Source organism: Selaginella moellendorffii, unplaced genomic scaffold (genome assembly GCF_000143415.4).
Source record: "Selaginella moellendorffii unplaced genomic scaffold, v1.0 SELMOscaffold_88, whole genome shotgun sequence".
Taxonomy (NCBI): domain Eukaryota; kingdom Viridiplantae; phylum Streptophyta; class Lycopodiopsida; order Selaginellales; family Selaginellaceae; genus Selaginella; species Selaginella moellendorffii.
The window spans coordinates 581,284-607,688 of record NW_003314349.1 but is presented as its reverse complement, the minus strand read 5'-3'; the positions used below and the strand labels follow the sequence as shown (position 1 = coordinate 607,688).

General features: G+C 48.7%; 6 protein-coding genes across 6 annotated transcripts; 2 read left to right on the top strand and 4 right to left on the bottom strand.

The window, feature by feature from the left end:
• The first annotated feature begins 32 nt into the window (after positions 1 to 32).
• On the top strand, positions 33 to 3,585 carry LOC9637112 (purple acid phosphatase 15). Its single transcript, XM_024662207.1, has 9 exons — positions 33 to 109; positions 1,237 to 1,427; positions 1,547 to 1,786; positions 1,848 to 2,033; positions 2,104 to 2,437; positions 2,508 to 2,725; positions 2,779 to 2,969; positions 3,023 to 3,313; positions 3,379 to 3,585. The coding sequence occupies exons 1-9, from the start codon at positions 33 to 35 to the stop codon at positions 3,523 to 3,525; spliced, it is 1,875 nt and encodes a 624-aa protein (XP_024517975.1). The 3' UTR covers positions 3,526 to 3,585.
• On the bottom strand, positions 3,583 to 5,485 carry LOC112341663 (pentatricopeptide repeat-containing protein At2g35030, mitochondrial-like). The gene is made up of 2 exons (XM_024662206.1): positions 3,764 to 5,485; positions 3,583 to 3,669 (listed from the first exon to the last, which is right to left on the bottom strand). The coding sequence occupies exons 1-2, from the start codon at positions 5,483 to 5,485 to the stop codon at positions 3,583 to 3,585; spliced, it is 1,809 nt and encodes a 602-aa protein (XP_024517974.1).
• A 606-nt stretch (positions 5,486 to 6,091) lies between these two features.
• LOC112341662 (pentatricopeptide repeat-containing protein At4g02750-like) lies at positions 6,092 to 8,401 on the top strand. The gene is made up of 2 exons (XM_024662205.1): positions 6,092 to 8,071; positions 8,279 to 8,401. Exons 1-2 carry the CDS (start codon positions 6,092 to 6,094, stop codon positions 8,399 to 8,401), a joined length of 2,103 nt encoding a protein of 700 aa, XP_024517973.1.
• Positions 8,402 to 10,483: 2,082 nt separating this feature from the next.
• On the bottom strand, positions 10,484 to 17,324 carry LOC112341694 (pentatricopeptide repeat-containing protein At4g02750-like). The gene is made up of 2 exons (XM_024662283.1): positions 15,510 to 17,324; positions 10,484 to 10,518 (listed from the first exon to the last, which is right to left on the bottom strand). The coding sequence occupies exon 1, from the start codon at positions 17,311 to 17,313 to the stop codon at positions 15,535 to 15,537; it is 1,779 nt and encodes a 592-aa protein (XP_024518051.1). The 5' UTR covers positions 17,314 to 17,324; the 3' UTR covers positions 10,484 to 10,518; positions 15,510 to 15,534.
• A 25-nt stretch (positions 17,325 to 17,349) lies between these two features.
• Positions 17,350 to 18,558, bottom strand: LOC112341661 (pentatricopeptide repeat-containing protein At4g02750-like). Its single transcript, XM_024662203.1, has one exon. It carries the CDS (start codon positions 18,556 to 18,558, stop codon positions 17,350 to 17,352), a length of 1,209 nt encoding a protein of 402 aa, XP_024517971.1.
• Positions 18,559 to 21,199: 2,641 nt separating this feature from the next.
• LOC9638026 (homeobox-leucine zipper protein HDG2) lies at positions 21,200 to 26,233 on the bottom strand. Its single transcript, XM_002988356.2, has 11 exons — positions 25,368 to 26,233; positions 24,965 to 25,203; positions 24,773 to 24,890; positions 24,525 to 24,713; positions 23,989 to 24,441; positions 23,821 to 23,922; positions 23,490 to 23,699; positions 23,179 to 23,353; positions 22,738 to 23,009; positions 22,577 to 22,672; positions 21,200 to 22,508 (listed from the first exon to the last, which is right to left on the bottom strand). Exons 1-11 carry the CDS (start codon positions 25,581 to 25,583, stop codon positions 22,125 to 22,127), a joined length of 2,454 nt encoding a protein of 817 aa, XP_002988402.1. The 5' UTR covers positions 25,584 to 26,233; the 3' UTR covers positions 21,200 to 22,124.
• Between the last annotated feature and the right edge of the window lie 172 nt (positions 26,234 to 26,405).

Here is a 26,405-nt window from a genome sequence, read left to right as displayed (position 1 = left end):
GCGTGAATCCAAAGCTTGCCTCACGAGAAACGATGGGAATCCTGGAAGAAATACAGCGCCAGTTTTGCAGCTCTTGCGCCTGGCGTTTGCGAAGCGTACAAGCATTCGCGTGGAAACAGCCCTAGTCAACGCGTTTGAATGGAGAGGATATTCGTAGAATCTAAAGGATACTACCAGCCAGCAAATAATAATACATGTCTTAAGACAATAAAACAAAGAAAATATAAGATTAATTATTAGGACACTAAAAAATATAAATCAATAAAATAAACAAGCAAACCAAGTTTTTCTTCAAACAAAGCATAGTAACATATTAGAATATGTACTAAGATTGTATTCGTACCTAGTCAATTAATCCATTCTAAAAGCATCACAATTCCATACACTTTTTGAGTTTCTAAGTTATAAATGAATACACTCCCTACTAAACTCTCCCAAAAAAATATTTGTAAAAACAAGTTTGCAGATGTGCAAAACATCCATCAGCAGAATTATAAGGATGATCACTACTCTACAAAACCACACCGTCCCTTTGCTAATTAACACTAGTTTGCAATCCTTTGTTAGTATAGTCCATTACTGAGTTCCATCTAGAAGATAAGATCCCTGAACTTTATTACAGTTGCTTATGAGAGAAGATCCAAAAGTTCCAACAATTATTTATATCATGGTCTTTGGGGAAATGTCATTTGAAATTCTTACAATTATTACTTAAACACCGTGATGGTTACGTAAACACCAAAATAAATTTCATTTGATTATTTTAACTTTTTTACTCTATCCTCCAAAATAAGCATAAAAGTCCATCTTAAGAAGCACCAAAACAAGAAAATTCTTCTATTGAATCATTTCATTTATCATTCTTAAACGTACAAAGATAAAAACAGATATTGAATTAATATTTAAAAAATTCATACTAAATTTCACTCCTCACATAAGACATTTGGATCACTTGCCTTGAGAAGTACAATAAAAAATGCTTCAAAACATTCACATCTGACATCACTTTCTATATTGGAATGCTTTGAGCTCTTGCCTTGAGCGTCTTGACAAACGTTAAACGGCTGATTTTTCGAGCCAGCTGGGGTTTCAAGTAAATCATGTTTGTCAGTCAGTCCGAAAGCCGGTCTAAAATTCCAAAATGTAGCATCGTCTTGGATACATCTCGATAAGCTTACGTCCCCGGGCGTGTGCAAGTGCTGCATTCGAATATGGATATCGGGGAGGCTGTGGCAGGATCGAATGCCCTCCGCCATCTCCATCATGGTATGCGTTAATCCAAAGCTTGCTCACGAGGAACGATGAGAATCCTGGAAGAAATACAGCGACAGTTTTGCAGCTCCTGCGCCTGGCGTTGCTTGTGGAGCGTACAAGCATTCGCCAGGAAATGGTGGAGACCACTCCAAGTTTGGATGGAGAGGCTATTCGTAGGATCTAGAGGATATTCGTCAAATCCCTTTTTGTGCCCAATTATAAATATACGGTGTTGTACTGCAAGGAAGAAAAATGGTTTTGCTGTCCCGTCCATGGTGGACGATTTTTGTAGTGTTCCTGGCACTCTTGTCTCCAGCAAAAAATCTCGCCAAGCTGAGGACGATTCCAAGTACGGCTGACGGACCCTTCGATCCAGTGACTGTTGCTCTCGACGAGCGCCTCCCAATCGGGAGCGATGATCTGCCCAACAATGATCCTCGCCTCGCCAAGATCGTTCCAGGATTCCACCCCGAGCAAATCGCTTTGGCGCAAGGGACGGACTCCAGCTCCATGTTTGTGTCATGGATCACAGGTATGGAATGGAGCAAAGATTTGCAGGGTTTTGATCGACTAACGTGGTTTCGATGAATCAGGAGAGTTTCAAGTCGGACAGGACGTGACGCCGCTCAATCCTTCGCTCATCAAGAGCGTCGTTGAGTATGGAATCTTCAAGCTAGACCACTTTGCTGTTGGCAAAGCTTCGGTCTATAGCCAGCTCTATCCTTACAAGGGACTCAACAATTATACATCAGGAATCATCCATCATGTCAAATTGCAAGGTTCTTTCTCTTCCTTTCCTTGAAAACAATCAGCTAGTGATTGACCATACTGATCTTGGTTTTCTCACAGGATTAAAGTCCAGCACGACGTACTACTACCGATGTGGAGATCCTTTTGCCAAAGCCATGAGTCCTGTTTACTCGTTCACAACACTGCCTGCGAAAGGACCATACTTTTACCCCAAGCGCATCGCGATTGTTGGTGATCTGGGCCTTACGTACAACACAACCTCGACCATTTGTCACCTCCAGAGAAACAAGCCCGACTTGAATGTGTTCTTGGGCGATTTGAGCTACGCCAATCTTTACGTCACAAACGGGACAGGATCTTCGTGCTACAAGTGCGCGTTCCCGGAGACGCCGATTCACGAGACGTATCAACCTCGGTGGGACTACTGGGGAAGGCAAGTGTTTCCTTCACAATCGATCGCCAAAGCTCTTCGTCTTACTACAACTTTGGAACTTTTCTTGCAGATATCTCCAAAGTCTGAGATCCAAAGTTCCAACCATGGTGATCGAGGGCAATCACGAATACGAGCTCCAAGCCCAAAACAACACCTTTGTCGCCTACAACGCACGCTTCGCGGTTCCATACCGCGAAAGCGGCTCGCCCACAAAGATGTACTACTCGTTCAATGCCGGAGGAGCGCATTTTATCATGCTGGGAGGCTACATCGACTACAGCAATTCAAGTAACTGACTTACCATTGACTAGAGATGACTTTCGGCTGACCTTTTGCTCCAGGTCAACAGTATGCGTGGCTCGAGAAGGACCTCATGAGCGTTGACCGGGAGGAAACGCCATGGCTTATTGTAGCGTTCCATCAACCTTGGTACAACAGTTACAAATCCCACTACCGGGAAGCCGAGTGTATGAGGCAGTCAATGGAGGATCTCTTGTACAAATTTGGAGTTGACATTGTGTTCTCTGGGCATGTAAGTAGTCAAGCCTGTCTTTTCTTTCTTTGACCAACACGTTTGACTAACAGGTTCACGCCTACGAGCGCATGAATCTCGTCTACAACTACGAGTATGACCGGTGCGCGCCGCTGTTCATCACGGTCGGCGATGGCGGCAACAGGGAAGGCATGGCGATCAAGCACGCTGACGATCCGGGGGCTTGTCCCAAGCCCGAGTCAACGCCGGATCCCGTTGGAGTCCCGTATGAGTACTGTGGATTCAACTTCACATCTGGTCCGGCAGCTGGAAAGTTTTGCTGGGACAGACAACCGGATTGGAGTGCGTTCCGGGACAGCAGCTTCGGCCATGGAATCCTCGAGGTAAGAGAGTTCTCTGCCTATCTTGCTTGATCATCGGCTAATGATCTGCATTTCATGGATTGTAGATCGAGAGCCCAACTCGAGCACTCTGGACTTGGCATAGGAATCAAGACACTTATCTCAGCGAGAACCACGTTGGAGATCAGATATACATTGTGAGGCGGCCGGAAGTCTGTCCGAATCGCAAAAGCCATGATATCCTTGCTGTGTAGCCTCGAATTCCAAACAAAGAAACGAGGCGCCCGGTCGCTTTGCCAGGCCTTTTCTTCTCATGGCTTTTCGTATCGCAACCTCGTCTTCTTTCCTGCGAAGCTCGGCGTAGATGCAAGCCAGCGCGATGTAGGACGCGGCGTTCTCTGGATCCAGCTTGAACACGAGCTTTGCCGCTCGATCCGCTCGAGTAACATCCTGGTGAAGCTTGCAAGCTCCCAAGAGCGTGCACCAAGTTACCGCGTCCGGGAGATATGGCATCGTCTCGATGAGCTCCTCGGCTCTGGCTAGCTGCCCGGCACGGCCGAGAATGTCCACCATGCAGCAGTAGTGTTCCTTGGCTGGAGTAAGATCAAAGTCGCGGATCATGGACGTAAAGAAGCTCAAGCCTTGATCCAAGAGCCCGACATGGCTGCAAGCCGAGAGGATGCTTATGAAGATGGTGTTGTCCGGGCGGAGTCCTTCGACCAACATCCTCGTACAAAGCTCGATCCCAACGCGGCCCTGTCCGTTTGAGGCATAAGCAGCAACAATCGCGTTCCAAGTCATGATGTTGCGATTGGGAATGCTCTCAAACATTGCTCGAGCTTCGTCCACCAGTCCATTGTGGCCAAAGATTTGCATCACAAGGTTCCACGACACGATGCTCCACTTGGGCATCTTGGAGAACGTCCACTTGGTGAGCTCCACGAGACTATCCAGCGCATACGCAGCAAGCAAAGCGTTCCAGGAGATGATGCTCCGGGGAGGCATAGTTTCAAAGATCTCCACACACTTCTCGACCTCGAGCTGGTTCGCATGAGCTCCAAGCATGCAATCGAACGAGACCAAATCCCAACAAGGCATCTTGCTAAAAACCAACTTTGCCTCATCCAAATGACCACACAAGGCATTTGCTCCAATCAAAGCAGTCCAAGACACCACATTTCTCTCTCTCATCTCAATGAACACCCTCCAAGCCTTCGCGTCACAGCCATTTATCCCGTACGCTTTGATCATCGCCGTGGACGTGACAACGCTCTCGTCTTGTACGGAAGTAAACACTCTCCGTGCTTGCTCAATATACCCGTTCTCGGCATTTGCGCAGATCAGGACCGTCCAAGTGATGGTATTCCACGCTGGCATGATCGCAAAGAGGAATCTTCCCTCGCTTAGATACCCTCGATCGGAATATGCCTGGGCTATGGAGTTCCACGAGACAATGTCTCGCGTGGGCATCATATCAAACACGCGCTTAGCCTCCTGCAAGCTCTCGCCGCAATCCACGAATGCCCGGATCATCGCGTTCCACGACACGATCGATCGATCCGGCATGCAATCGAATTCGCGAATCGCTTCTTCCAGGTGCCCGTGCTCCGCATAGGCCGAGATCATGAGCGTGGACGACACCGCATTGCAGCTCGGCATGCGCGCGTGGATCGATTCTGCCTCGCCCAGATCCTCGCGATGCGTCTTGAGCAGGATCGTCCAGCTGATCTCATCGCGCTGGGCGATCTCTGCGAATGCCGCGTCTACTGCGGTGACATCTCCGCGCTGCGAGAGAGATTCGAGGTAGGCGTTCCAGCTCGCGGTGCTCTGATCCGGCGTGGAATCCATGATCTTCTTCGCGAGGGAGAGATCTCCATTGCGGGCAAAGGCGACCGCCATCGCAGAGGAGGAGACTAGATCGTGCTGCGGCATGAGATGGAAGCAAGATCTGCCATCGTCCAATGAGCGATCGATGGAAGCCATAGCAGCCACCATGGTCGCCCAAGACACATCGTTGCGCGCCGGCATGGAATCGAAGGCCTCCTTTGCGGAACCAAGATGCCCTCTCTTGGCAAATTCTGCAATCAAAGAGTTCCACGAGGAGAAGTTCCACTGTGGCATTTTCTGGAACATTGCTAATGCTTCGTCCAAGCTTCCATGCTCTGCTATGGCGTGTATCATGGCGTTCCAGGCCACGAGATCTCTGGTAGGCATTTCATGGAAAAGATCCAAGGAATTTCCAAGATGCCCTTTCTGGGCATTTGTCACAAGCAATGCGGTCCAGGACACGGCATCCCTTACGGGCATTTGATCGAAGAGGGCTTTCGCCTCTCTTGTGTTTCCGGCGAGGAGATAGGCCTGCGCGAGGATGTTCCAAGAGTAGACATTGGGCTCGCGGATCTCGTCAAAGACGGCGTGGGCGTCAGCGATGCTACCATGGCGGCCATACATCTGGATGAGATTGTTGGCGAGGAAGAGGTTGGTTGCGTGATCGCTGCGCCGGATCTCGCCGTGAATCCATCGGCCATGGCAGAGATCCTCGCAGGATTTCAAGAGCTGGGCAAAGTGCCCGGTTTCTCGGAATGCCCGGAGCGATTGGGCGTGGGCGACCATTCAACCGCCAGTAGTCCATCCTGGAGATCAATCCATCGCCCTAGTTCATAGTCTTTCAAGCTGGATCATCAAGTGGGCAGCCATTCAATCGCGAGCTCCGATCTCCTCCAGCAAATCCAGCACTGCAAATCGCTCGCTACTGCCCGGGTGATCCACGAATCCATCAAGAATGCGAGCGGCTATGGAGGGAGAATCTTTAAGAATAAGATGGTCGAGCTCTATGGAAGGCTTGGGTGTGTCAAGGATGCTCGAGAGGCCTTTGACGCGCTCCATCCAAAGGATTCCTTCTCGTGGAGCTTTATGCTTTTGGCATATGCTCGAAACGGGCATCTGGAAGATGCGAAGAATACCTTTGATAAGATGCCTTGCAAGGATGCTGTGGTCTGGAATTCCATGCTGAATGCCTACATTGGAGTTGGTCATGCGAACGATGCCTTGGAATTCTTTGAATCGATGCCGCAAAAAACTCTTTCTTCCTTCAACATGATCCTTGCGTTATATGCCCATCAAGGGCATCTTGACATGGCAAAAGCTCATTTTGATGCAATGCCTCTTCACTGTTTGATCTCCTGGACAAGTTTGGCTGTTGCTTATGCTCGAAATGGAGAAGTTAGAGCTAGCGAGGAAATCTTTTCCCAAATGCCGATGCACGACATAATCTGCTGCAATGCGATGCTATCTGCATACGGCAACAGTGGAAAAACACTCCATGCACAAAAGATGCTTGAAGAGATGGAGTCCGTCAACTTGATCTCTCTATCAACCATGTTAGCCGCATATAGCGAGAATGGCTTCTTGGAAGCGGCAGAAGGTCTCTATAATAGAATGCCACAGAGAGATTTGATAGTCTGGAACACCATGCTCGCAACATACACACAGCATGGAGATTTGACCCGGGCAGAAAAAGTTTTTGATGAAATGCCAGAGGCAAACAGTGCCTCATGGACGTCTATGCTGACAGCATATGCCCAGCGAGGGTATCCGGAGAAGGCAAAGGATTACTTTGCTAGAATGCCGCAGCATGACTTGATCTCTCAAAATGCCATGCTTTCAGCTTATATTCACAGGGGTAGAGTCGAGGATGCGAGAGAAATATTCGATTGGATGCCAGAAAAGAACTTGGTGTCGTGGAATGCCATTCTGGCAGCCTATTCTCAAAGAGGTCATCTGGAAAACGCTGCTTGTATATTTCGAGAAATGCCGTTTCTGGACGTGATTTCGTGTAATACGATGCTCATGTCGCTTGTGCAGAGTGAAAATCTCGAAAGAGCTCGGGAGTTTTTCAATGGAATGCCAGATCGAGACCTCATAACCTGGAACACAATGCTAACAGCCTACACGCAAAGAGGAAAGCTTCTCCCAGCCAGAGATCTGTTCGAAAGAATGACAGAAAGAAGCATAATATCCTGGAACTCAATGCTAGATGTATATGCCCAATCTGGGAAAATTGAGGAAGCGAAGAACGCTTTTGATTTGATGCCAGAACACGACCCTTCATCCTCAACATGTGTTCTCGCTGCATATTCCCGGGATGCATATGTCGATGACGCTGAGAAGTTTTTTATATCAATTCCATGGAAAGATCAACCAGTGTGGAACATTATGTTGTCTATATATGCCCAGGCCGGGCATACCAACAAAACCAAGGCCTTGTTTGATAGCATGCCACTCAAGAACTTGGTATCGTGGAATGTCCTTCTGTTTTCTTATGTCAAGAGTGGACAAGTTGAGAGAGCTGTCAAAGTTTTCTACTCTACTCCAGAGTGCGGTGTGATAACTTGGAGCACTGTTTTGGCTGGTCTCACCAACAGCAGCGACTCCACTCGTGCATTGGAAATGTTTGATACGATGAAAACACTAGATCTGGTGGACGAAGTCTCTTTCGTGTCTGCTCTCATAGCATGCAGTCGTGGAGGCAGTGTGGACGATTGCAAGAGCTGCTTTAGCTCTATGATCCTCGACTTTGGCCTTGATCCAGGAAAGCAACACTATTGCTGCGTGATCGATGGTTTGAGCCGTGCTGGGCATTTGGGTGCTGCTCAAGATCTCATCGCAAGCATGCCTTTTGTGCCAGATGCTTTACACTTGAGATGTTTTCTTGGAAGTTGTTCGTGGAATAACATCCGTGACGGGGTAGAAGGAGTGAGAGATCTTTTCAGCTTGGACCCGAAAGGAGGAGCTGCTTATGTGTTGTTTAATCGAAGGCTTTTGCCTCAATTTACATTCGATCAAACACAATAATTATACTGTTTTGCTCATGGCGATGGAGAAGGATTTGGCGGTCAAACCATCCGGTCCGGTCAACCACACGGCCTGGAAACTCATCTTCCAGCGCCTTGAAACTTCGAGCCAACAGCTCTCATTGAAGCAGTGTTGCTTAGGATTCGTCTGCAGTATCTTCCAGAGGGTGTTGTTGAAGATATACTAGCGCGTTTGGCAGTGCGGGATGCGCGAGAGATGGATGCGCATGTTGTGCAACGCAAGGTTGCATATGATTTGGGCGTCTTGGCCTTCTAGGGCCCGTTTCAGTCTTGCCAGTTGCATTGCTCTTATGCCAAGACACGATCAATCCCCAACTTTAAGATCGTACAGCTTCAACAGGAGCTGGTCATTCCAAGCACGATCGGCTTGGTGTGAATGATTTATGATGGCTGGAGGTTGTTTGGGTTTGCGCTCCAGTCCAGGCCATGATGGTGAGTTTCTAGTTGGGAATCCAGTGACTAAGCAATGGGTTACCACTACAGCAACGCCCGCAGCAACGTCATTATTATATGGTTCTGATGGTGGTAGTTCTGGTGATGGAACCGGGAGGGCCATGCTCAGCTTCCAGGACAAGGTCAGCGGCAAGTTAGAGTTCAGAATCTTCCTAGCGGGATTTGACTTTGATTCAAGAGTCGGACGCTGGGGTCCGATTCACAAGCTCTTTACCAGAAACTTAGTGCTGACTTCCATGATCTGCATTGAGGGTGGTGAGTGGTATTGTTTGGCGTTGGATCCGTAGGATTGGAAGAAGCTGATCAATTTGGAGCATCCTGATCAATCCTACCCGTCTGTGCCAGTAGGCAGCGGTCGAGACTTCGGCTTGGTGGAAATCGGCAGTGGCATTGGTATTCTTTCGAGCAAGGATATCTTGAGAGGTGATTACTGCTGGGAGAGGCAACCAGCGGACGACATTATTACAGAATCTCAAGTGCTGGTCGAACTCAAAAAGACCAAGCCCCTCCGTCCAAAGTAGTCATGGACCAAATTCCGCAACTTCATGTTGCTATAATGCTTGGAGAGGAGGATTGGCGCCGTTTTGGATTTGAGCAGTTTGGGTTCGTGAGAAGCCCAAGTAGAGGGTTTGTCTATTGTTTAGAGCTTGACTTTGGGGAAGATGAACCACAGGGTATTAATATGATGTAAGATTTCCGTCACAAGGAGAACTGTATCACTCCAGGATCTTCTATGAACTACTTGACCGATCAAGCACACCACCCCCAATCCATGTCCAGATTGGAAAAACTTGGACACCAACAGCCCATGTTGTTCCAGTTAACATCCCGAGTGCTTCTGAATGGATTTGACACGCGGCTCCACTCTCTCAACGCCAGCTCGAAGCGAAACACCTCCTTGCAAGAGCTCAAGTCGCCACTCTTGGAAACAAATGCCACCAAGACAGTGTTGGCCATCCCAAACGCAAACCAGCCGGCACAATCGTCCTGCGAGATTGACTCTTTCAACAACCCATGCACGTACTTGTCTGGCAACTTTGATACATCCTCCCAGTCCTCGTTGTTGCTGCAGACACAAAGTTCTTCCATAGCGAGGTGACTTCCGTGGACCGTCTTTGCAACACGGCACGCATGACACGATCCTTTTCGATTCTTTGCACCACCATGACAACCAGGCTTGTACAGCCAGATTCTCACGCAACCTTGGAAATGCAAGCGCCTCTCCATCGAAACACACACAAACACGCCGTGTTCCAGCTGAAAGAAGCGATACTTGACGCTCCCAGCACTTGGTGGAAGATGAAAGCTTCGCCCCTTGATCGGCCTGGGAGAGCTGATTGTTCTAACTGGATTTCCTGTCGCTTCCAAAACATCCAGCTGTTGCAGCGAGCTCGTGCCCAGGACATTAGCGTACATCAGATGCCGCGAGCACTCGAGCTTGATGCTCGAATCTCCATTGAACCTCTCACCCAAGTAGCAAATCCGCGTCCAGTCCTCCACCGGGGGAGCACCCACTGCCTCGAGCTTCAGGCTCGGGTTGAGCTTGCAGAGCCTGTGTGACTTGGGCGTGACAATGACTAGAAACTCTGATTCCACCGATGGAAGATTAATCTCTTTTACGAATCCAGTCACTGGGTTCCAAGCAAAGATGGTTTGAGTGTTGCTGTTCTCCTTGAAGAAGAGAATTCCACCCGCGACTCCGCAAAGATGACCCTTGATCTGGGATGGATACGGTAGCTTGTAGTTGCAAAATCCTCTTTCCATATCCCATACATGCAACACTTTTCCATTGTCATAAACGAGAGCGTGCCTCAGCCTGCTCACACTCTCCGCCACCTGGTAGTTCTTGCTTTTGCTATCGCTGGTTTCATAAGGAGTGTACCTTGCACCACATCTCGTCTTTCCAAGCTTTGCCATGACCTAATAAGTTACACCCTTAAACCCTTTATAATGGAGCACTCGAAGGATTTATGATAGTAAGGAGCTCTTTCGTGTGCTCCAATCGCTTAGCGCGGGCTATCAAATCAACCACGCAGCAGTAGTGCTGTCTCGTGGATGTGAATTCATAATCTTCCACCATAGACGCAAACAAACTTCTCCCGATTAGCAGCGACACGAAACAAGCCTCGTCGGGCAAATCCACCATCTTCATATGGTCAAAAACTTGGAATGCCTCGAGTATGTCACCAGCGAGAGCAAACTTGGCTACCATCACGCCCCATGAAACTACACTTCGCTCGGGCATATCCTGAAAGAACTGCTCCAAACGAGATATATGCCACAAGCATTGCATTCCAAACACAGAAGCTATTCTCCGGAACTTCTAAGAACAGCGAGAATGTGTCTTCTAAATGCCTGTTTTGGGCACACGCAGTGATCATCTTCGCCCAGCAGATTGAACTCCTTTCAGGCATTTGATTGAAGGTATTCTTAGCTTCATCGAGACAGCCACGCCGTACGTAAGCAGATAACAAGGCAATCCACACCACTATATCTTTTTGCAAATGTAGCCCATCAAAGCTTTGCTTCACTATCTCCAGATCTCCAACCATGGTATACGCAGAAAACCAAGTAGTCCAAGCAACCACATCAAGTTGTGGCATCCTATCCAAAACTTGCTTGGCCTTGTCCAACTTTTCAACACGAATGTAGCCACCCACCATCATCGTCCATGAAATGGTGTCGAGAAAAGGCATAGACGTAAACACATGTTCTGCGAGATCCTAAAGCTGTTCCAAGATGTAAGCTCAGCTTCCGGCACCATGTCAAACACAAATTTTGCTTCTTTAAAGCTTTCTTCTTGGCAATACACATTAATCATAATGTTCCAGGTCGTCAAATTGCGCTCGGGCATGCGAGATAACAACTCCTTGGCTTCGTCAAACTGGGAGTTTGCTACGAGTAATGCAATCAAAGCATTCCAAGTAATTAGATAATGTTTCAGCATCATATTGTAAATGGCTTTAGCTGTTTTGATCGCACCACAGTTTCCAAAGCCAGACAACAAAGCATTCCAGCTTACCAAGTTCCTCTCCGACATTGCATGAAAGAGAGACTGGGCTTTGTTCCAAGCGTTGCATCATGCACGAAGTGGTGTAACTTCCTTTGGATTGTTGTCTTTCTTCTTATATTTCTTCCCCAACTTCGAACGCATTTTGCTCGTCCAAACTGGAAAAAAGTGTTTGCGAGGCTTGCCTTCATTCATCCAGGTGCCAGAATTGGTCTGTTTTACTGCGGAAACTCGGCAGCAGGAAAGGAGCTCGACCTTCTCTCGCGGTCTCGGAGAAAGGCAAAGTTCACCCGGCTAGCTTATTTAAAGGCAAAAGTTGTGCAAGGGATGGTGAAGACACGCAGAATGAGCTCCGCAGCGAGCAGCAGTGGCAGCGGCAGCCACAGGTTCCCTATTCCCGTGACCAGAAGGGACAGTTCTGGCTTGCGAGAAGCGGTCTCGGCGACCCTGGAATCGTTGCTGGCCACGGGCAGCTGGCAGTTCGTTGACTCTGTGTGGAAACAGGTGAGGAAGAAAGCACAAAAGCCAGGAGCGGACGAGCGTGGCAACACTCCCTCAGACCTTGCCGACTTCAATGTATGGAAGGACTACCAGGGCAAGGATGCTGGGGAGGCCAAATTTCTTTGCTACAGGCCAGACTTTGCAAAGCCTCCTTTGCCATTGCAACTTGTCTGCGAGGCGTTCGCGAAGTTCAAGCAGGATGCAACATAAGGTGTTCCCGAGGAAGTGGACATGGACTTTGCGGAGGCATTCTGCAAATGGGTGCAGAGTGACGAGTATGTGGAATGTCACGAGGAGGAGGTTCAGTCGATGCTTCAGGGACTCGTCAGCCGCTACCTAGAGGCGATTGTCACACCGTACTTCACGCTACAGGGACGAGTTCAACTGGATGGCATTCAACACACGGCCACGTCCATTCGCCTTGTTTTTTAATTCAAGTCGCAAGCAGGCAACGCTGGCGATCCGGACTTCCAGGTGCTGGATGGCTACCTCAGGGCATGCACTTTGTACGGTGGATTACAACCAAGTCGGTCGTATGCTTTGGAGGGTGTGGGGAGCTACTGTCGAAAATGGCAAGGTTTGGGCGGAACCTTTTGCCGAGACCAAGTGTTACGGCCCTGAAGAATACCTGGTAGCCACAGAAAGGATATGGAGGGCAATCCATCGCTTCGTTCAGGGCTACAAGGTGGTACCACTACAGTCGCCACCAATACCATGGCCGATAGCCAAGGAGACTTCTGTGCACCAGCTGGCGGAGGGCAAGCTTGTATTTCGCTACGAGAACAGTCAGGGCGAGCCGGAGGTGGCCAAGTTTGTATCCAAGTACAGCTTGGACGCACACAAGGCATGGTTACCATATGCACCAGAGCTCCGCAGTGACGTTTTTGAGAAGCATGGAGTGAGGATGATCAGGATGGAGTACTTGACTCGAGAGAAGGGATGGATTCCCGCTGATGAAGTTGTGAAGAATGTAAAGGGTGATGCGGGGCACGTTGCTAAGCTGACTGAGTGCATCGCGGTGGCACTCGATGTTGGTCACAACAAAGGCTTTGTCCACGGTGATCTCAGGCTTTGCAATATCCTCCTCCGTGAGTCCCAAACAGTTGAAGCCGATGGATATCCCAAGTATGATGCCAAGATTGTCAACTTTGATTGGGCCGGCTTGGCTGGGCATGTGGCCTATCCACGGATGAACAAGGCCATCTCGTGGCCTCCAGGTGCGCGCTACGGTGTTGCTATCACTAAAGAGCATGATATCTACTTCAAGGATAATATGGTGGAGCAGCTTAATGTCTAAGAAGGTTGGAGTTCAGTATTCTTTTTATTTTTTTGCCGAGATGCGCATCCTTTCCATGTAAAAACCTCAGTGGACCTTTGGTTTTGTATTTTGGTGACACGCGAATGTAAGTCGTGCGCTCTAAGAGTTCTCCGACATGTTCTTAGTCGCTCAGATCGAAGGTTTTGGATTTCCTAATATTCATTTGACAAGTCAATCAAACTGTGTCAATACTTGGAGATTGCGCAGCTGAAACCAGCCATGGAGTTCGTCCCTGGCCGAGCACTGCATGGTGGACGCTCTTACCCTCGCAAACGAGCTAGAGGAACGCTGGAAATGGTGGAAAGCGAGGCGAGTAGTGTTTGCTTGGAGAATGGTGCTCGTTTAGACGGTTCTCGATTATAGAGGCCAAGTTCTCAAAGAGGAAGATTCTGGGAGTGGTTAGGGGACGCGAGCAAATGCCAGCGATTCTTCCTAAGTCGCAAGGATGATTATGGAGCAGTGGCATGAGGATTTTGAGCTATGTTGATTGAGCATGTTCAATCAGAGGACATCCTCAAGATCAAGAATTCTCAAACTGGCTTGGTGTGCGCTTCCACAATTCTATTGTGAAAAATCATGGGCTACGGAGATGAGCATATTCCGGAAAATGGTGAATTGTTGGCAGGGTCCTCATGAGAAGGTGCAAGACAACATCGACCAGATGATGGAACTCGGTGGCACTCGGTAAACTGCTTGGAGAGGAGGATTGACGCCGTTTTGGATTTGAGAAGTTTGAATTGGCAGACGTTTAAGGGGCTCGTGAGAAGCCCAAGTAGAGGGTGTGTCTATCGTTTAGAGCTTGACTTTGGGGTTGTAAGATGAACCACAGGGTAAGCTGTATATTAATATGATGTAAGATTTCCGTCATAAAGAGAACTGTATCACTCCAGGATCTTCTATGAACTACTTGATCCATCAAGGACACAACCCCCAATCCATGTCCAGATTGGAAGAACTTGGACACCAGCAGCTCATGTTGTTCCAGTTAACACCCCGAGAGCTTCTGAATGGATTTGCCACACGGGTCCACTCTCTCAACGCCAGCTCGAAGCGAAACACCTCCTTGCAAGAGCTCAAGTCGCCACTCTTGGAAACAAATGCCACCAAGACAATGTTGGCCATCCCAAACGCAAACCAGCCGGCACCATCGTCCTGCGAGATTGACTCTTTCAATAACCCCTGCACGTACTTGTCTGGCAACTTTGACACGTCTTCCCAGTCCTCATTGTTGCTGCATGCACAAAGTTCTTCCATAGCGAGGTGACTTCCGTGGACCGTCTTTGCAACACGGCATGCATGGCACGATCCTTTAAGACTCTTTGCACCACCATGACAACCAGGCTTGTACAGCCAGATCCTCACGCAACCTTGGGAATGCAAGCGCCTCTGCATCGAAACACACACAAACACGTCCTGCTCCAGCTGAAAGAAGCGATACTTGACGCTCCCAGCACTTCGCGGAAGATGAAAGCTTCGCCCCTTGAACGGCCTGGGAGAGCTGATTGTTCTAACTGGATTTCCTGTCGCTAAAACATCCAGCTGTTGCAGCGAGCTCGTGCCCAGGACATTGGCATACATCACATGTCGCGAGCACTCGAGCTTGATGCCCGAGTCTCCATTGAACCTCTCGCCCAAGTAGCAAATCCGCGTCCAGTCCTCCACCGGGGGAGCACCCACTGCCTCGAGCTTCAGGCTCGGGTTGAGCTTGCAGAGCCTGTGTGACTTGGGCGTGACAATGACTAGAAACTCTGACTCCACCGATGGAAGATTAATCTCTTTTACGAATCCAGTCACTGGGTTCCAAGCAAAGATGGTTTGAGTGCTGCTGTTCTCCTTGAAGAAGAGAATTCCACCCGCGACTCCGCAAAGATGACCCTTGATCTGGGATGGATATGGTAGCTTGTAGTTGCAAAATCCTCTTTCCATATCCCATACATGCAACACTTTTCCATTGTCATAAACGAGAGCGTGCCTCAGCCTGCTCACACTCTCCGCCACCTGGTAGTTCTTGCTTTTGCTATCGCCGGTTTCGTAAGGAGCGGACCTTGCACCACATCTCGTCTTTCCAAGCTTTGCCATGACCTAATAACTTACACCCTTAAACCCTTTACAATGGAGCACTTATAACTGATGTCCAGCCGAATGATTTATCTTCAAATGGCATGGCACTAAGGAGCTCTTTCGCGTGCTCTAAACGCTTGGCGCGGGCTAGCAAATCAACCATGCAGCAGTAGTGCTGTCTCGTGGGTGTGATTCCATAATCTTCCACCATAGATGCGAACAAACTTCTCCCTCGATAGACTTCACCTTCGTGGCTACACGCGATTAGCAGCGACACGAAACAAGCCTCGTCGGGCAAATCCACCATCTTCATATGGTAAAAAACTTGGAATGCCTCGAGTATGTCACCGGCGAGAGCAAACTTGGCTATCATCACGCCCCATGCAACTACACTTCGCTCGGGCATATCCTGAAAGAACTGCTCCAAACGAGATATCGAACTCATCTGAGCATATGCCACAAGCATTGCATTCCAAACACACAAGCTATTCTCCGGAACTTCCATGAACAGCGAGAATGCGTCTTTCAAATGCCTGTTTTGGGCACACGCAGTGATCATCATCGCCCAGCAGATTGAACTCCTTTCAGGCATTTGAGTGAAAGTATTCTTAGCTTCATCGAGACAGCCACGGCGTACGTAAGCAGATAACAAGGCAATCCACACCACTATATCTTTTTGCAAATGTAGCTCATCAAAGCTTTGTTTCACTATCTCCAGATCTCCAACCATGGCATACGCAGAGAACCAAGCAGTCCAAGCTACCACATCAAGTTGTGGCATCCTATCCAAAACTTGCTTGGCCTTGTCCAACTTTTCAACACGAATGTAGCCGTCCACCATCGTCGTCCATGAAATGGTGTCGAGAAAAGGCATAGAAGTAAACACATGTTCTGCGAGATCCATTTGCCTAGAACGGGTATATGCTAAAAGCAAGCTGTTCCAAGATGTAAGCTCGGCCTCCGGCATCATGTCAAACACAAACTTTGCTTCCTTAAAGTTTTCGTCTTGGCAATAGACATTAATCATAATGTTCCAGGTCGCCAAATCGCGCTCGGGCATGCGAGAAAACAACTCCTTGGCTTCGTCAAATTGGGAGTTTGCTACCAGTAATGCAATCAAAGCATTCCAACTAATTAGATCATGTTCCGGCATCCTATTGTAAATGGCTTTAGCTTTTTTGATCTCACCACAGTTTCCAAAGCCAGACAACAAAGCATTCCAGCTTACCAAATTCCTCTCCGGCATTGCATCAAAGAGGGACTGGGCTATATCTATTTGGCCATTACGGGCATAAGCGCAAACCAAAGCAGACCATGAGGCCAAACTTCTCGCTGGGCTTTTATCAAATAAGATCTTAGCCTCTGCTGAGTTTGATTGTTTGGCATATGCACCAATGAGTGTGTTCCAGGAGATGAGATCCCTGTAAGGCATCTCATCAAAGATGGTTTTTGCATCGTAAAAATACCCTCTTGTGGCATAAGCCGAGAGAAGAGTGTTCCAAGAAACGAGATCAACCTCAGGCAAGCTATCAAAAAAGGACTTTACAACACCAAAGTGGCCATGTCTTCCAAACGCTGATAAAATAATGTTCTGGCAAACAACGTTTCGTTGCGGCATGGAATCAAAGAGCTCTTTTGCCTGAACAAAATGCCCGTTTTGACAATATGCTCGTAAAATGCACGACCACGAGAAGGCATCCTTTGCAACAATGCTGTCAAACACTGCTCGCGCGTGTTCCAAATCCCCAGTTTTGCCATAGCTCTCGATTCGCTTGTTACAAACATATACCTCGTCAAAACCCACAAGCAAAACGAAGAGCCGCATCTTCTCAAACTTGTTGTCGATTAAGCTTTGCCAAATTCACAAGATGGAATTTTGCTGCTCCAGAACTCGCATGCGCACTTTGACAAGCTCTTCACCACCTCGATCTCGATCGCTGTGAATCACCAGAGACCCAAGCATGGCCGACCAAGCGATTGGAGATGGCTCGAAAGGCATCGACCAGAGGAGATCTTTGGCTTCCTCATGGTGCCCAGCGCGACCGAGGATGTCCACCATGCAGCAGTAGTGCTCGCAGCGAGGAATCACCAAATAATCTCCAGCCATCCCCACAAACTCTTGGCGGCACCTCTCGAGCTTCCCAGTGTGGCTGCAAGCGATGAGAAGACTGAGAAGAGTAACCTTCGATGCCTCAAATCCTTCCAAAACCATGACGTGAAACATCTCGATCGCGTCCCTGCCGCGTCCAAAGTGAGCGTGCGCTGATACCATGCAGCTCCACGAAACGTGGTCCTGTTCTAGCATCCAGGAATGCATCTTTGCGGCTTCTTTGAGATGCCCGTTTTGGGCATACGCCTGCAGAATGGTGGTGCAGGAAACCAGGCTTTGCTCGGGCATCGCGTCAAAGAGCTCCCTGGCTTCGCGTATATGCCCGTTTTGGGCATATGCTACAAGAACGCTGTTCCAGGTGATCAAACTCGCAATGGGCATTTCATCAAAGAGGTTTTTGGCTTCTGATAGATACCCTTGCTGGCCATATGCTGAAATCAACGCGTTAAAGCAGATCAAGTCTTTCACTGGAACTCTGTCAAACAAAACCTTAGCATTCTCCAGATGCCCCGCTTGGGCATATCCTTGAAGCAAAATCGTCCATGACACTTGGTTGTGCTCGGGCATTTCAAGAAACGTTTCGTGGGCCTCCTCCAAACACCCGCATTCCGTGTAAGCTCTTAACAGAGCGTTCCAAGTGACAAGAGTTCTATCCGGCATCGCCCAAAACGTCGCCTCCGCTGAATCAAGATGCCCATTCTGGGCATAAGCGCAGAGAAGAATCGTCCACGAGTAAACGTTTGGTTCCTCGATGGTGGCGAAGGCGGCCTCGGCACTCCTCACACTCCCGAGCTTCCCAAACATCTCCACCAGCAGATTCGCGAGAAACCGGCAGCCACCATAGCCGGAGCTCCGTATGTCATGCTGTGCCCTCCTCAAGCTCCACATATCCCTGCAATCTCGGATGGCAGAAGCCAACAGCTCTCTTGAAAGCTCCCAGCCTGGGATGGTGATCGCCATATTTAATTATTTGTAAGTCATATCTAAGCAAGTAAAAAAACTAAGTATAATTGTGAAATATTCCTCGATTTGTCTTTTAATTTTAATAAATAAGTTTTAATATTAGAATATGGTTAACCTTTTTTAAGAAAACAATACCAAATCTTAAAATCAAATCAAATCCAAACAAATAAAGAAGAGTAACTTTTGAGAATTATAATAGCTAAAGAATACTAAAGAATTTTCTTTTTTCCAGCTGGGATGAAAACTGTTGGGTTTAGAGAAGCAAAGACGGTAAAGATATCATGATAATTTATTAGACTTTCTCTGCTATGAGTTTTTTTTGCTAATAAAGGTAAATCCTGGACAATGACAGAGGATAATGAGAATAAATACCTGAAATTCGAAAATAAAAAAGAAAAATTGAGCATAACTCACATATTGGGATTTCTTCAAAGAGATTTTTGGCTTTTGATATATATCCTTGCTGGCTGTATGCAGAATGAATGCGTTAAAGCAGATCAAGTCCTTTTACAAAATCTTTGTCAAACAAAAATTTAGTTCTGTTTTCCAGATGCCCCGCTTGGGCATATGCTTGAAGCAAAATCGTCCATGACACTTGGCTGTGCCCTGGCATTTCTAGAAACGTTTCGTGGGCCGTTTCCAAACACCCACACGCCGTGTAAGCTCTTCACAATGCGTCCAAGTGACAAGAGTTCTATCCGGCATCACCCAAAAGGTGGCCTCCCCAGCATCAAGATGCCGATTCTGGGCATGAGCGTCTCCACCAGCAGATTCGCGAGAAACCGGCAGCCGCCATAGCCGGAGCTCCGTATGTCACGCTGCGCCCGCCTCAAGCTCGGCAAATCCCTGGAATCTCGGACGGCAGACGCCAGTATCTCTCTTGAAAGCCCCCAGCCTGGGATGGTACCACACCTGATCGCCATTATTTATTAGGACCATGAAGCACTGCTTTTGCCTGTGATTGAAAACCACCACTGCCGCATAGATCATCAAAGTCGTCACTGTCGCTCCAGGAATTCTTTTCTTTCTTTTCGTGGGCAGCAGGAGCAGCCAGCAGCAGCAGCATTAACTTCGGGAGCTGGGACAGCGCTACGACGCGATGATGCGATCGCCAAAAAAACTCTAAACTCTCAGTGTGATCTCGTGATCTAGTGTCGTCACTTTCAAAACCCAGTAAGCAGCAGACACAAGCAACCAAAAACCATCGTCTCATTGATGAGAGCTGCTGAGCCCTCTCTCCCGTATTTCCATTCTTTTTCTTTTGGCTTCTCGCTCCTATACTCCTCCATCTCCATCTCCATCTCCATCTCCTGCAAGCTCTTAGCTCGCAAAAGAAAAGCGAAAGAAATTGGTGGCACACTGATGTGTGCTGCTGCTGCCAAAGACTACTGCGCAATGCGCGTCGTCGCATTGAATGCTCGCAGTAGCCTTCGCATTGAATGCGCCACCTTTTCCCTTTCATGCTGGCTTGGCATCAAAATCACAGCCAGGAAGCCAAGAAGGACCCGCCATAGCCATAGCCAAGCTACTTCCAGCACACACACACAAAGGAGAGAGAAAGAGAGAGCATATGTGTGTGTGAGGAAACCATCGGTGGTACACAACAGAAAAGGAGGATACTGGCAAATGCTGGTGTCAATTTGCCGCTGTGGGGCATCTGGTGGGCCGGCTTTTCAATTCAACAACACAAATCCTTGATCCGTGGGTGTGCGGGACGAGCGCATCAGCGGAATTGCGTGAGCTTTTCCTTTCACAGCGGACCAATTGATGTGTATAGATGCGCGCAGTAAAATCTCCAGGAGCTACCCCGGGGCTTTGGAAATGAATGCGTGTGCACTTCTTCCGTTCTGTTTTGCGTTTTCCTGAAAGATCCGGGTGACTTATCATTGAACTTCAATATCCAAGAAAAAAATCCAAATAATGTTTTTAATATTATAAATAGCAACTGAATATTTATTTGTGCTTAATTTAAACTAATAATTATAATTCATATGTCATCGTCTGGGTGTTGGTTGCCCAACTCATCAACACGTAAGATTATTGCGACACTACAGCAATAGGTTTCTCTTTCATGCGTTGTCGCCACCTTTGTCTATGCTGAAAGATTTCAGCATCAACGATCTCCATAGATCCACAGATATGTTTGCGTGATCCCACATTGCGTAGCAGCATTCATCACACCCATCATATCTTTTGTATGTGAACAAGAGCATTGATCGAGCGATGTTATAGATCTCGTTAAAACATTAATGTGAAGATATCTTCTATAAATTCCAGCCTTCTCTACACTGTCTGGGTCGTGAAAGAGACCAAGAAAGAGCCTCGGTGGCTGTGAGAAATCGAGCATAATCACATATACCACGACACGCCTTGCCTTGTCCCGAGCTTTTGGACGCTACAACTTAAATGGGTGATCCTCTCTCCCGCGAAGAAAAACTCCATAAAGACTTGCTCCCCTCGATCGATCCATAGAGATGGGACCAACAAAGTTTTCTCCTTTCAGAGCTTACGTGTGAGAAAAGGGTCGCATTCGGCATTCACTGCGCGCATTGAATCGAATCCATGCAACGAAGAAAAGATCGTCAAGAACTAGTCTCACTCGCTTTCTCCTATTCTCACGAGAACTTTGGACACGGAGTCAAGAACACAATGTTTCTTAGATTTTAGATCAATCGAAAGCAAACAACTGATACATGGAAATCTGGAGTGGAAGTGAAGTCAATGCCCGAACCATTTGCCTTGCACCGTGGTGAAGCGAGACTCGTCGTGCACAGAGTTTGTGCCAGTGTGAGCGAAATCACCAGTGTTGTTCCACCGCCAGTGATCTACACTCACACTGGAGTGCATCTATGAATCCAGACTTTACCACGCTGCAAGGGAGCTTTCGATGGTGCGTTCTTGACTCCCTCCCATATACTCCATATCTCACCTTTTTCTTATATGTTAGAAAGAGAGCCTCTAAAAGTTTGCTTTTCCTCCTCCACGAGTTCCCAGCCTTCCCGGTGCTTATTCTTCTCCAGTTTTCTTTGCTTTCCCTGCTATGTTGGCACGGAAGTCCCAAGAGCAAATCCTTCCTGAGGGAAAAAATCACCACCCTGCTCAATGCGAGCTCACTGCCTTGTGTTGTGGTGTTTGTAGTCGAGAAAGAACAAAAGAATCATTGCCTTCTTCACTAGCCAGTGTTGTCAAAAGAGTGGTGATTTTCCCTCAAGCGAGTCCCAAACTTCTGTCCAGTGTATAACCAAAACCGAGCTTGCCAAAAAGGAGAGAGATCAAGGAAAAAAGCTCCCCGAGAACCTTGTTTGACCACTCCTCGGCTTGCTCAAGCCCCAACTTGCATGCAACATATCGCCCCTGTCTCGATCCATCTTTCAAAACCAGACCTTGGAGCCCCTGGAAAGCTGGCGGAGGAAGATCGTACCGAAAGAGAGAAAGAACTGAGAAGTCATCCCCTACGAAAAGAACGAGAAGTTCCACCACCTGTCCTGTGATCCTGTCCCCCAAAAAACCATCCATCATCCATCCATCCCACCCAACTTTCCTGATCACTTCCCAGCTTTCCATCACTGATTGTCACACTGGAGCGCGGCCTTGATCTTCTGGACAGTGCACGAGATGAGATTGTTCACGGTTGTCACGGACTCGAGCGAGAGCTTTGCGGAAGGAACATTGCTGACGAGAATCTGGAATGCCACTGTCAAGAGCGAGCCTGGAACCCTGGGCCTGTCCACCTCTAGACTATCGTGCTGGAGACTTCCACAGTGGTCCTGTCCGTCGGGGAGGATCGCAAAGCCGGAGGGGAGCAAAGCAACGTAGGCCGGGTCGCCACCCTGCATTACCAAGTTCATGGCTGGGATGTCCACCGGAGCGTAAACTACGAGCGAGCCCGAGTCGTCGGTGCAGCTCTCCTGGAGGATGAGCATATTGCTGTGCGTCGAGTTGAGAGTCTGGAAAGAGAGACAGGAATAAGTTTCAGTTCTAGAGATCGAAGATCGAAAGCTCCAAGAAAGCTTACGTTGACACGGAGGAGAGAGACACTGTTGCCTGGATCCTGTCCTTTGGCGATGTGAGCCATCTCTTGCACCATTCCACCGTTGGAGAGAATGTCCCACTGAAAAAAACCAAGAAAACCGATACAAAAACTCGATTTTGATGGATCAAACGAAGCTCTGTTACCTCGTTGCGTAGCCTCTCGTCTCGCAAGAACTCAAACACGCGCTTCGGAGGCACTGGAAGCCATAGAGAGGTGGCGGCGCTGAGAACAATCCCGTGCGGTTCGCCGGGATTGTCGACGCTCTTGCGAGTCATGACACGGACATCGTCCTCGCCGCTACCGGACAGCGTCGTCCAAGTGTGCACAGTGGACGCACTCACGCCCGCGCAGAAGTTATTCGTCATGCGCTGCGCCAACTTGAGCATGCTCCGGCGGCCACTCGCATTGGGTATCACTGGCAGCAAAGCAAAACAAACCATTAAACAAAGCCGAGGAAGAAAAACAATGCCCGTGAACAAACAAAGAGGAGGGGGAAGAACCAGCTGAGAAAAAAAGCATTTTTTTGTTCCCTCCTCTCTCTAAGTTCTTCGAAAGAAAAGATGGAAGAGGAAAGAAAGTACTACCTCCAAGATCTCTGGCAGAGATGCTGGTGGCCAATAGACTGGCGAGCCTCTCGCACTGGCGCTGCAGCGTGAGCAGCCATCTCTGTGCTCCAAAAGCGAGACCACTGTTGACATAAGGCTTGTAAATCCTGTTGACGGATCGATCATCGTATTCCACATGCTCCAACACCGTCACCTAAAAGTTTTCGCAGCACACAAGAATCCAACGCACAAGTCAATGGATTGTCACATCACACACCAGAGCCTCGGACTCCCATGGAGACGACGAGAAAGCAGCGGAAGAACGAGTAAAAAAGTGATTTTGTGCGTACCTTTGAGTAGCCATTGGGCATGTCCTGGATGAGATATCCCGAGGGGCGTCTCCGGCACCGATTGGAAGAGGGCGCTGCCTCGCGAGCGAGCGCATCTACGGAAACGTCCACGATTCCCCAGACTCCATCCGCGTGCTGCTTGCAGTACCTCACGAAGTAAAACTCGCGAGTTGGAACCAGAGGCGACAAGACTTGCATCTCGGCATACATCTGCGAAGGAAGATCAAATACAAAAACAAGGTTTAGAAGCATCGAAAGCAATCACGCAAAGTTCTTCCAGATAGAGAACAAAAACAAAGAAGCTTTTTTTCTGGTTTGGATGAGCACGTACCAACTGAACGGCGCCATTCCGGTTTCCTGTAACTCCGGTTGCCAGAACATCAATGGTGACTGCTCGAGACACAATGCTGGGGAAGATCTCCGCCCATTTCGCCTGAGACAATGCCACCTTACGATCATCATCCGCAAGAACAACGAAGAAAAACAACAAAGAACTTACCGAATCCATGAGAAGCTCCACCAAGTTGACGCCGTTCATCATCACCAGATCACTCTCGCGGGTGGCTTCCGTACGCATGCCATAGGGGCGAGGTCCCAGCGCGGATTGGTACTGCCGGATGTACTCGTCATAGTTGAGAACTTCCTTTGGTCCGTCGGGGCTGGGAATCCACGATGGCTCCTCGGGCTGGCAGAGGCGATAGAGTTCTTCCATGGCGGTCACCGCGAGATCCACGATCATGGGCTTGTCCGCCTCGCTCAAACCTCCGGGCCTCATGGATTCCGAGCCCGCGGAGACGAGCGATCCAGCGGCGGCGGCGCCACCCTGATGAAAGTTGGCGGCGCCACCCACGGCGAGATCCAGGGAGGAGCTCGGCGCTTGCGAGCCGCCGCCGGAGAGGTGTGGGATTGGCCGGCCCAGGTACTTGGCTGCCAGTGTCGAGACGCGATCGAGCTGCAAAGTTTGGATTTTTTTTTTCATCCAGTGAGTGAGCGAGCGAGAAGGAAGCTCAACTTGCAGGATGTTTGTGGGCTTACCTCGTCTTTGAGCCGCGCATTCTCGATTCGCAATTGCTGCTCGTCGTAGGACATCTCACCGAGCGTGGCCGGGCCCCCGCAACTCGGACACGACGCGTTCTTGATGGCCTCGCGCATCGTCACATTCTCGGCTCGCAACTTCTCTATCTCGAGACGTAGCATGGAGTTCTCGGCCCTCTCCTGCTGGGCCTGGGCGACGGAACAAGGCAAAGAAACGATAAGAAAACCAGCAAGAACTCTCCCCCTACCTTGAGCTGGGTCCTTCGATTCTGGAACCAAAACTTGACTTGCCGCGGCTCCAATCCGAGCTCCCGGCTGAGCTCCTGCCGCTGCTTGTCATCCGGATGCGGGCACTCCTTGAACAAGCTGCGCGAGAAAACGAAGAAAAAATCCACCTTGAGGACTTCCAATCGAGAACAACACCAAAACCAATCTCTTACGCTTCCATCTCTTGAATCTGGTGTGGAGTATGTCGGTGGTAGCGCTTCTTCCTCGGCGGCTCATTGTCCTGATCCTCCCCTCCAGACCCATCCATGTTATCACTCCCAGACCGGCTCTCATACTCCTCGTCCTTGTTCTTGCTACTCAGCTTCATGGGCGCTCCAATCCCCGATTGATTCTGCGCGTCGCCATCGCCGGCTCCAGCCCCACCTTGCTGCCTCCCATCGACAATGCTCGGCTGTGGCAGAAAAATCACCCTTTGGTATCAGCCGAAGAGTCGCAAGAGAGAGAGAGAGAAGAAAATCTAGAGGAGAGATTTAAGGAGTATGAATTCGAGGAGAGGAAGGAGAAAAGAGTAAAGAGAGGGAGCGCGAGAGAATCCATAAGAAGATCTTTACTTACCAGGCCAAGAGTGAGGCCGGGGCTGGAGCTATAGATGTTTGCTCCTCCTCCTCCATTTCCTCTTCGCGGCATGGAGGGCGAGGGAGGGATGAGCCTGGGAGCCGCCATTGCTCCAGCCGGCATGTTTGGAATGTCGCCCAGCAATCCTCCTCCAGCGCCGCCCGCCACAACACTGTCGTTGGCCAAGAGCGCCACAGTCGGGCCTCCAAGCCTCATGCTCTATACAAACGCTCGCTACTACTTCTACTTCTCTCCTCTAGATCGCTCCACTTCTTTTTCTTTCTAGCGTTTGTTCGTCTTCTTCGTTGTTTGAGAGCAAAGGGACTCGAGAGAGTGAGAGAGGCAAACGAGGTCGTGAATTTGCCTCCAACAATCTCTCAGAGATCCAGAGAGAGAGAGAGAGAAGGAAGGTAAAATATCATCTTCATCTTGGTGGCGTAGATCCACGCTGTTGTCTTGTTGTTCCAGCTCCAGCAAGAAGCTAGATCGACTTGGGTGATTTGGATTACACAACCTTCTCTCTCTGTCTCTCCCTCTCAATCTGCGATTGCCTGTTAGGAGCTCAGCAGCGGCGAGCGGTGGTGGCCTTGTTCAATCCTCCTGAAAGAGAGCGAGCTTGGTTTTTCCTGCTAGAACACTGCAGGGACGATCGACAAACCTAAAGATCGAAGGGAGGAGAGCAGTAGATGTAGTTCAGGAGCGAGTAGTAGTGCAGCAGCGAGGGGAAGTATGAATGAATGAACACCACAGCATTAAATTGGTGTGTGTGTCACCCGGTGAGCATCTTGAAAGAAACAAAAGGCCATAGCTCGTATGCATGGGCATGGCATCCATGTGGATGGATAAACAATATATATTTCAATATAAATGAAATTCCTGGTAAGTTTTAATGGTCAAAATAGTTTTCGAATTGTTTATATTATTTTTGAAGCTTGAGATATTTTTAAAATATTAGAAAAATTTTGATAACATTTTGGTATTTGACTTTTCAGAACTATGGATATTTTACATTGTTGACAATATTTGTAATTTACACAG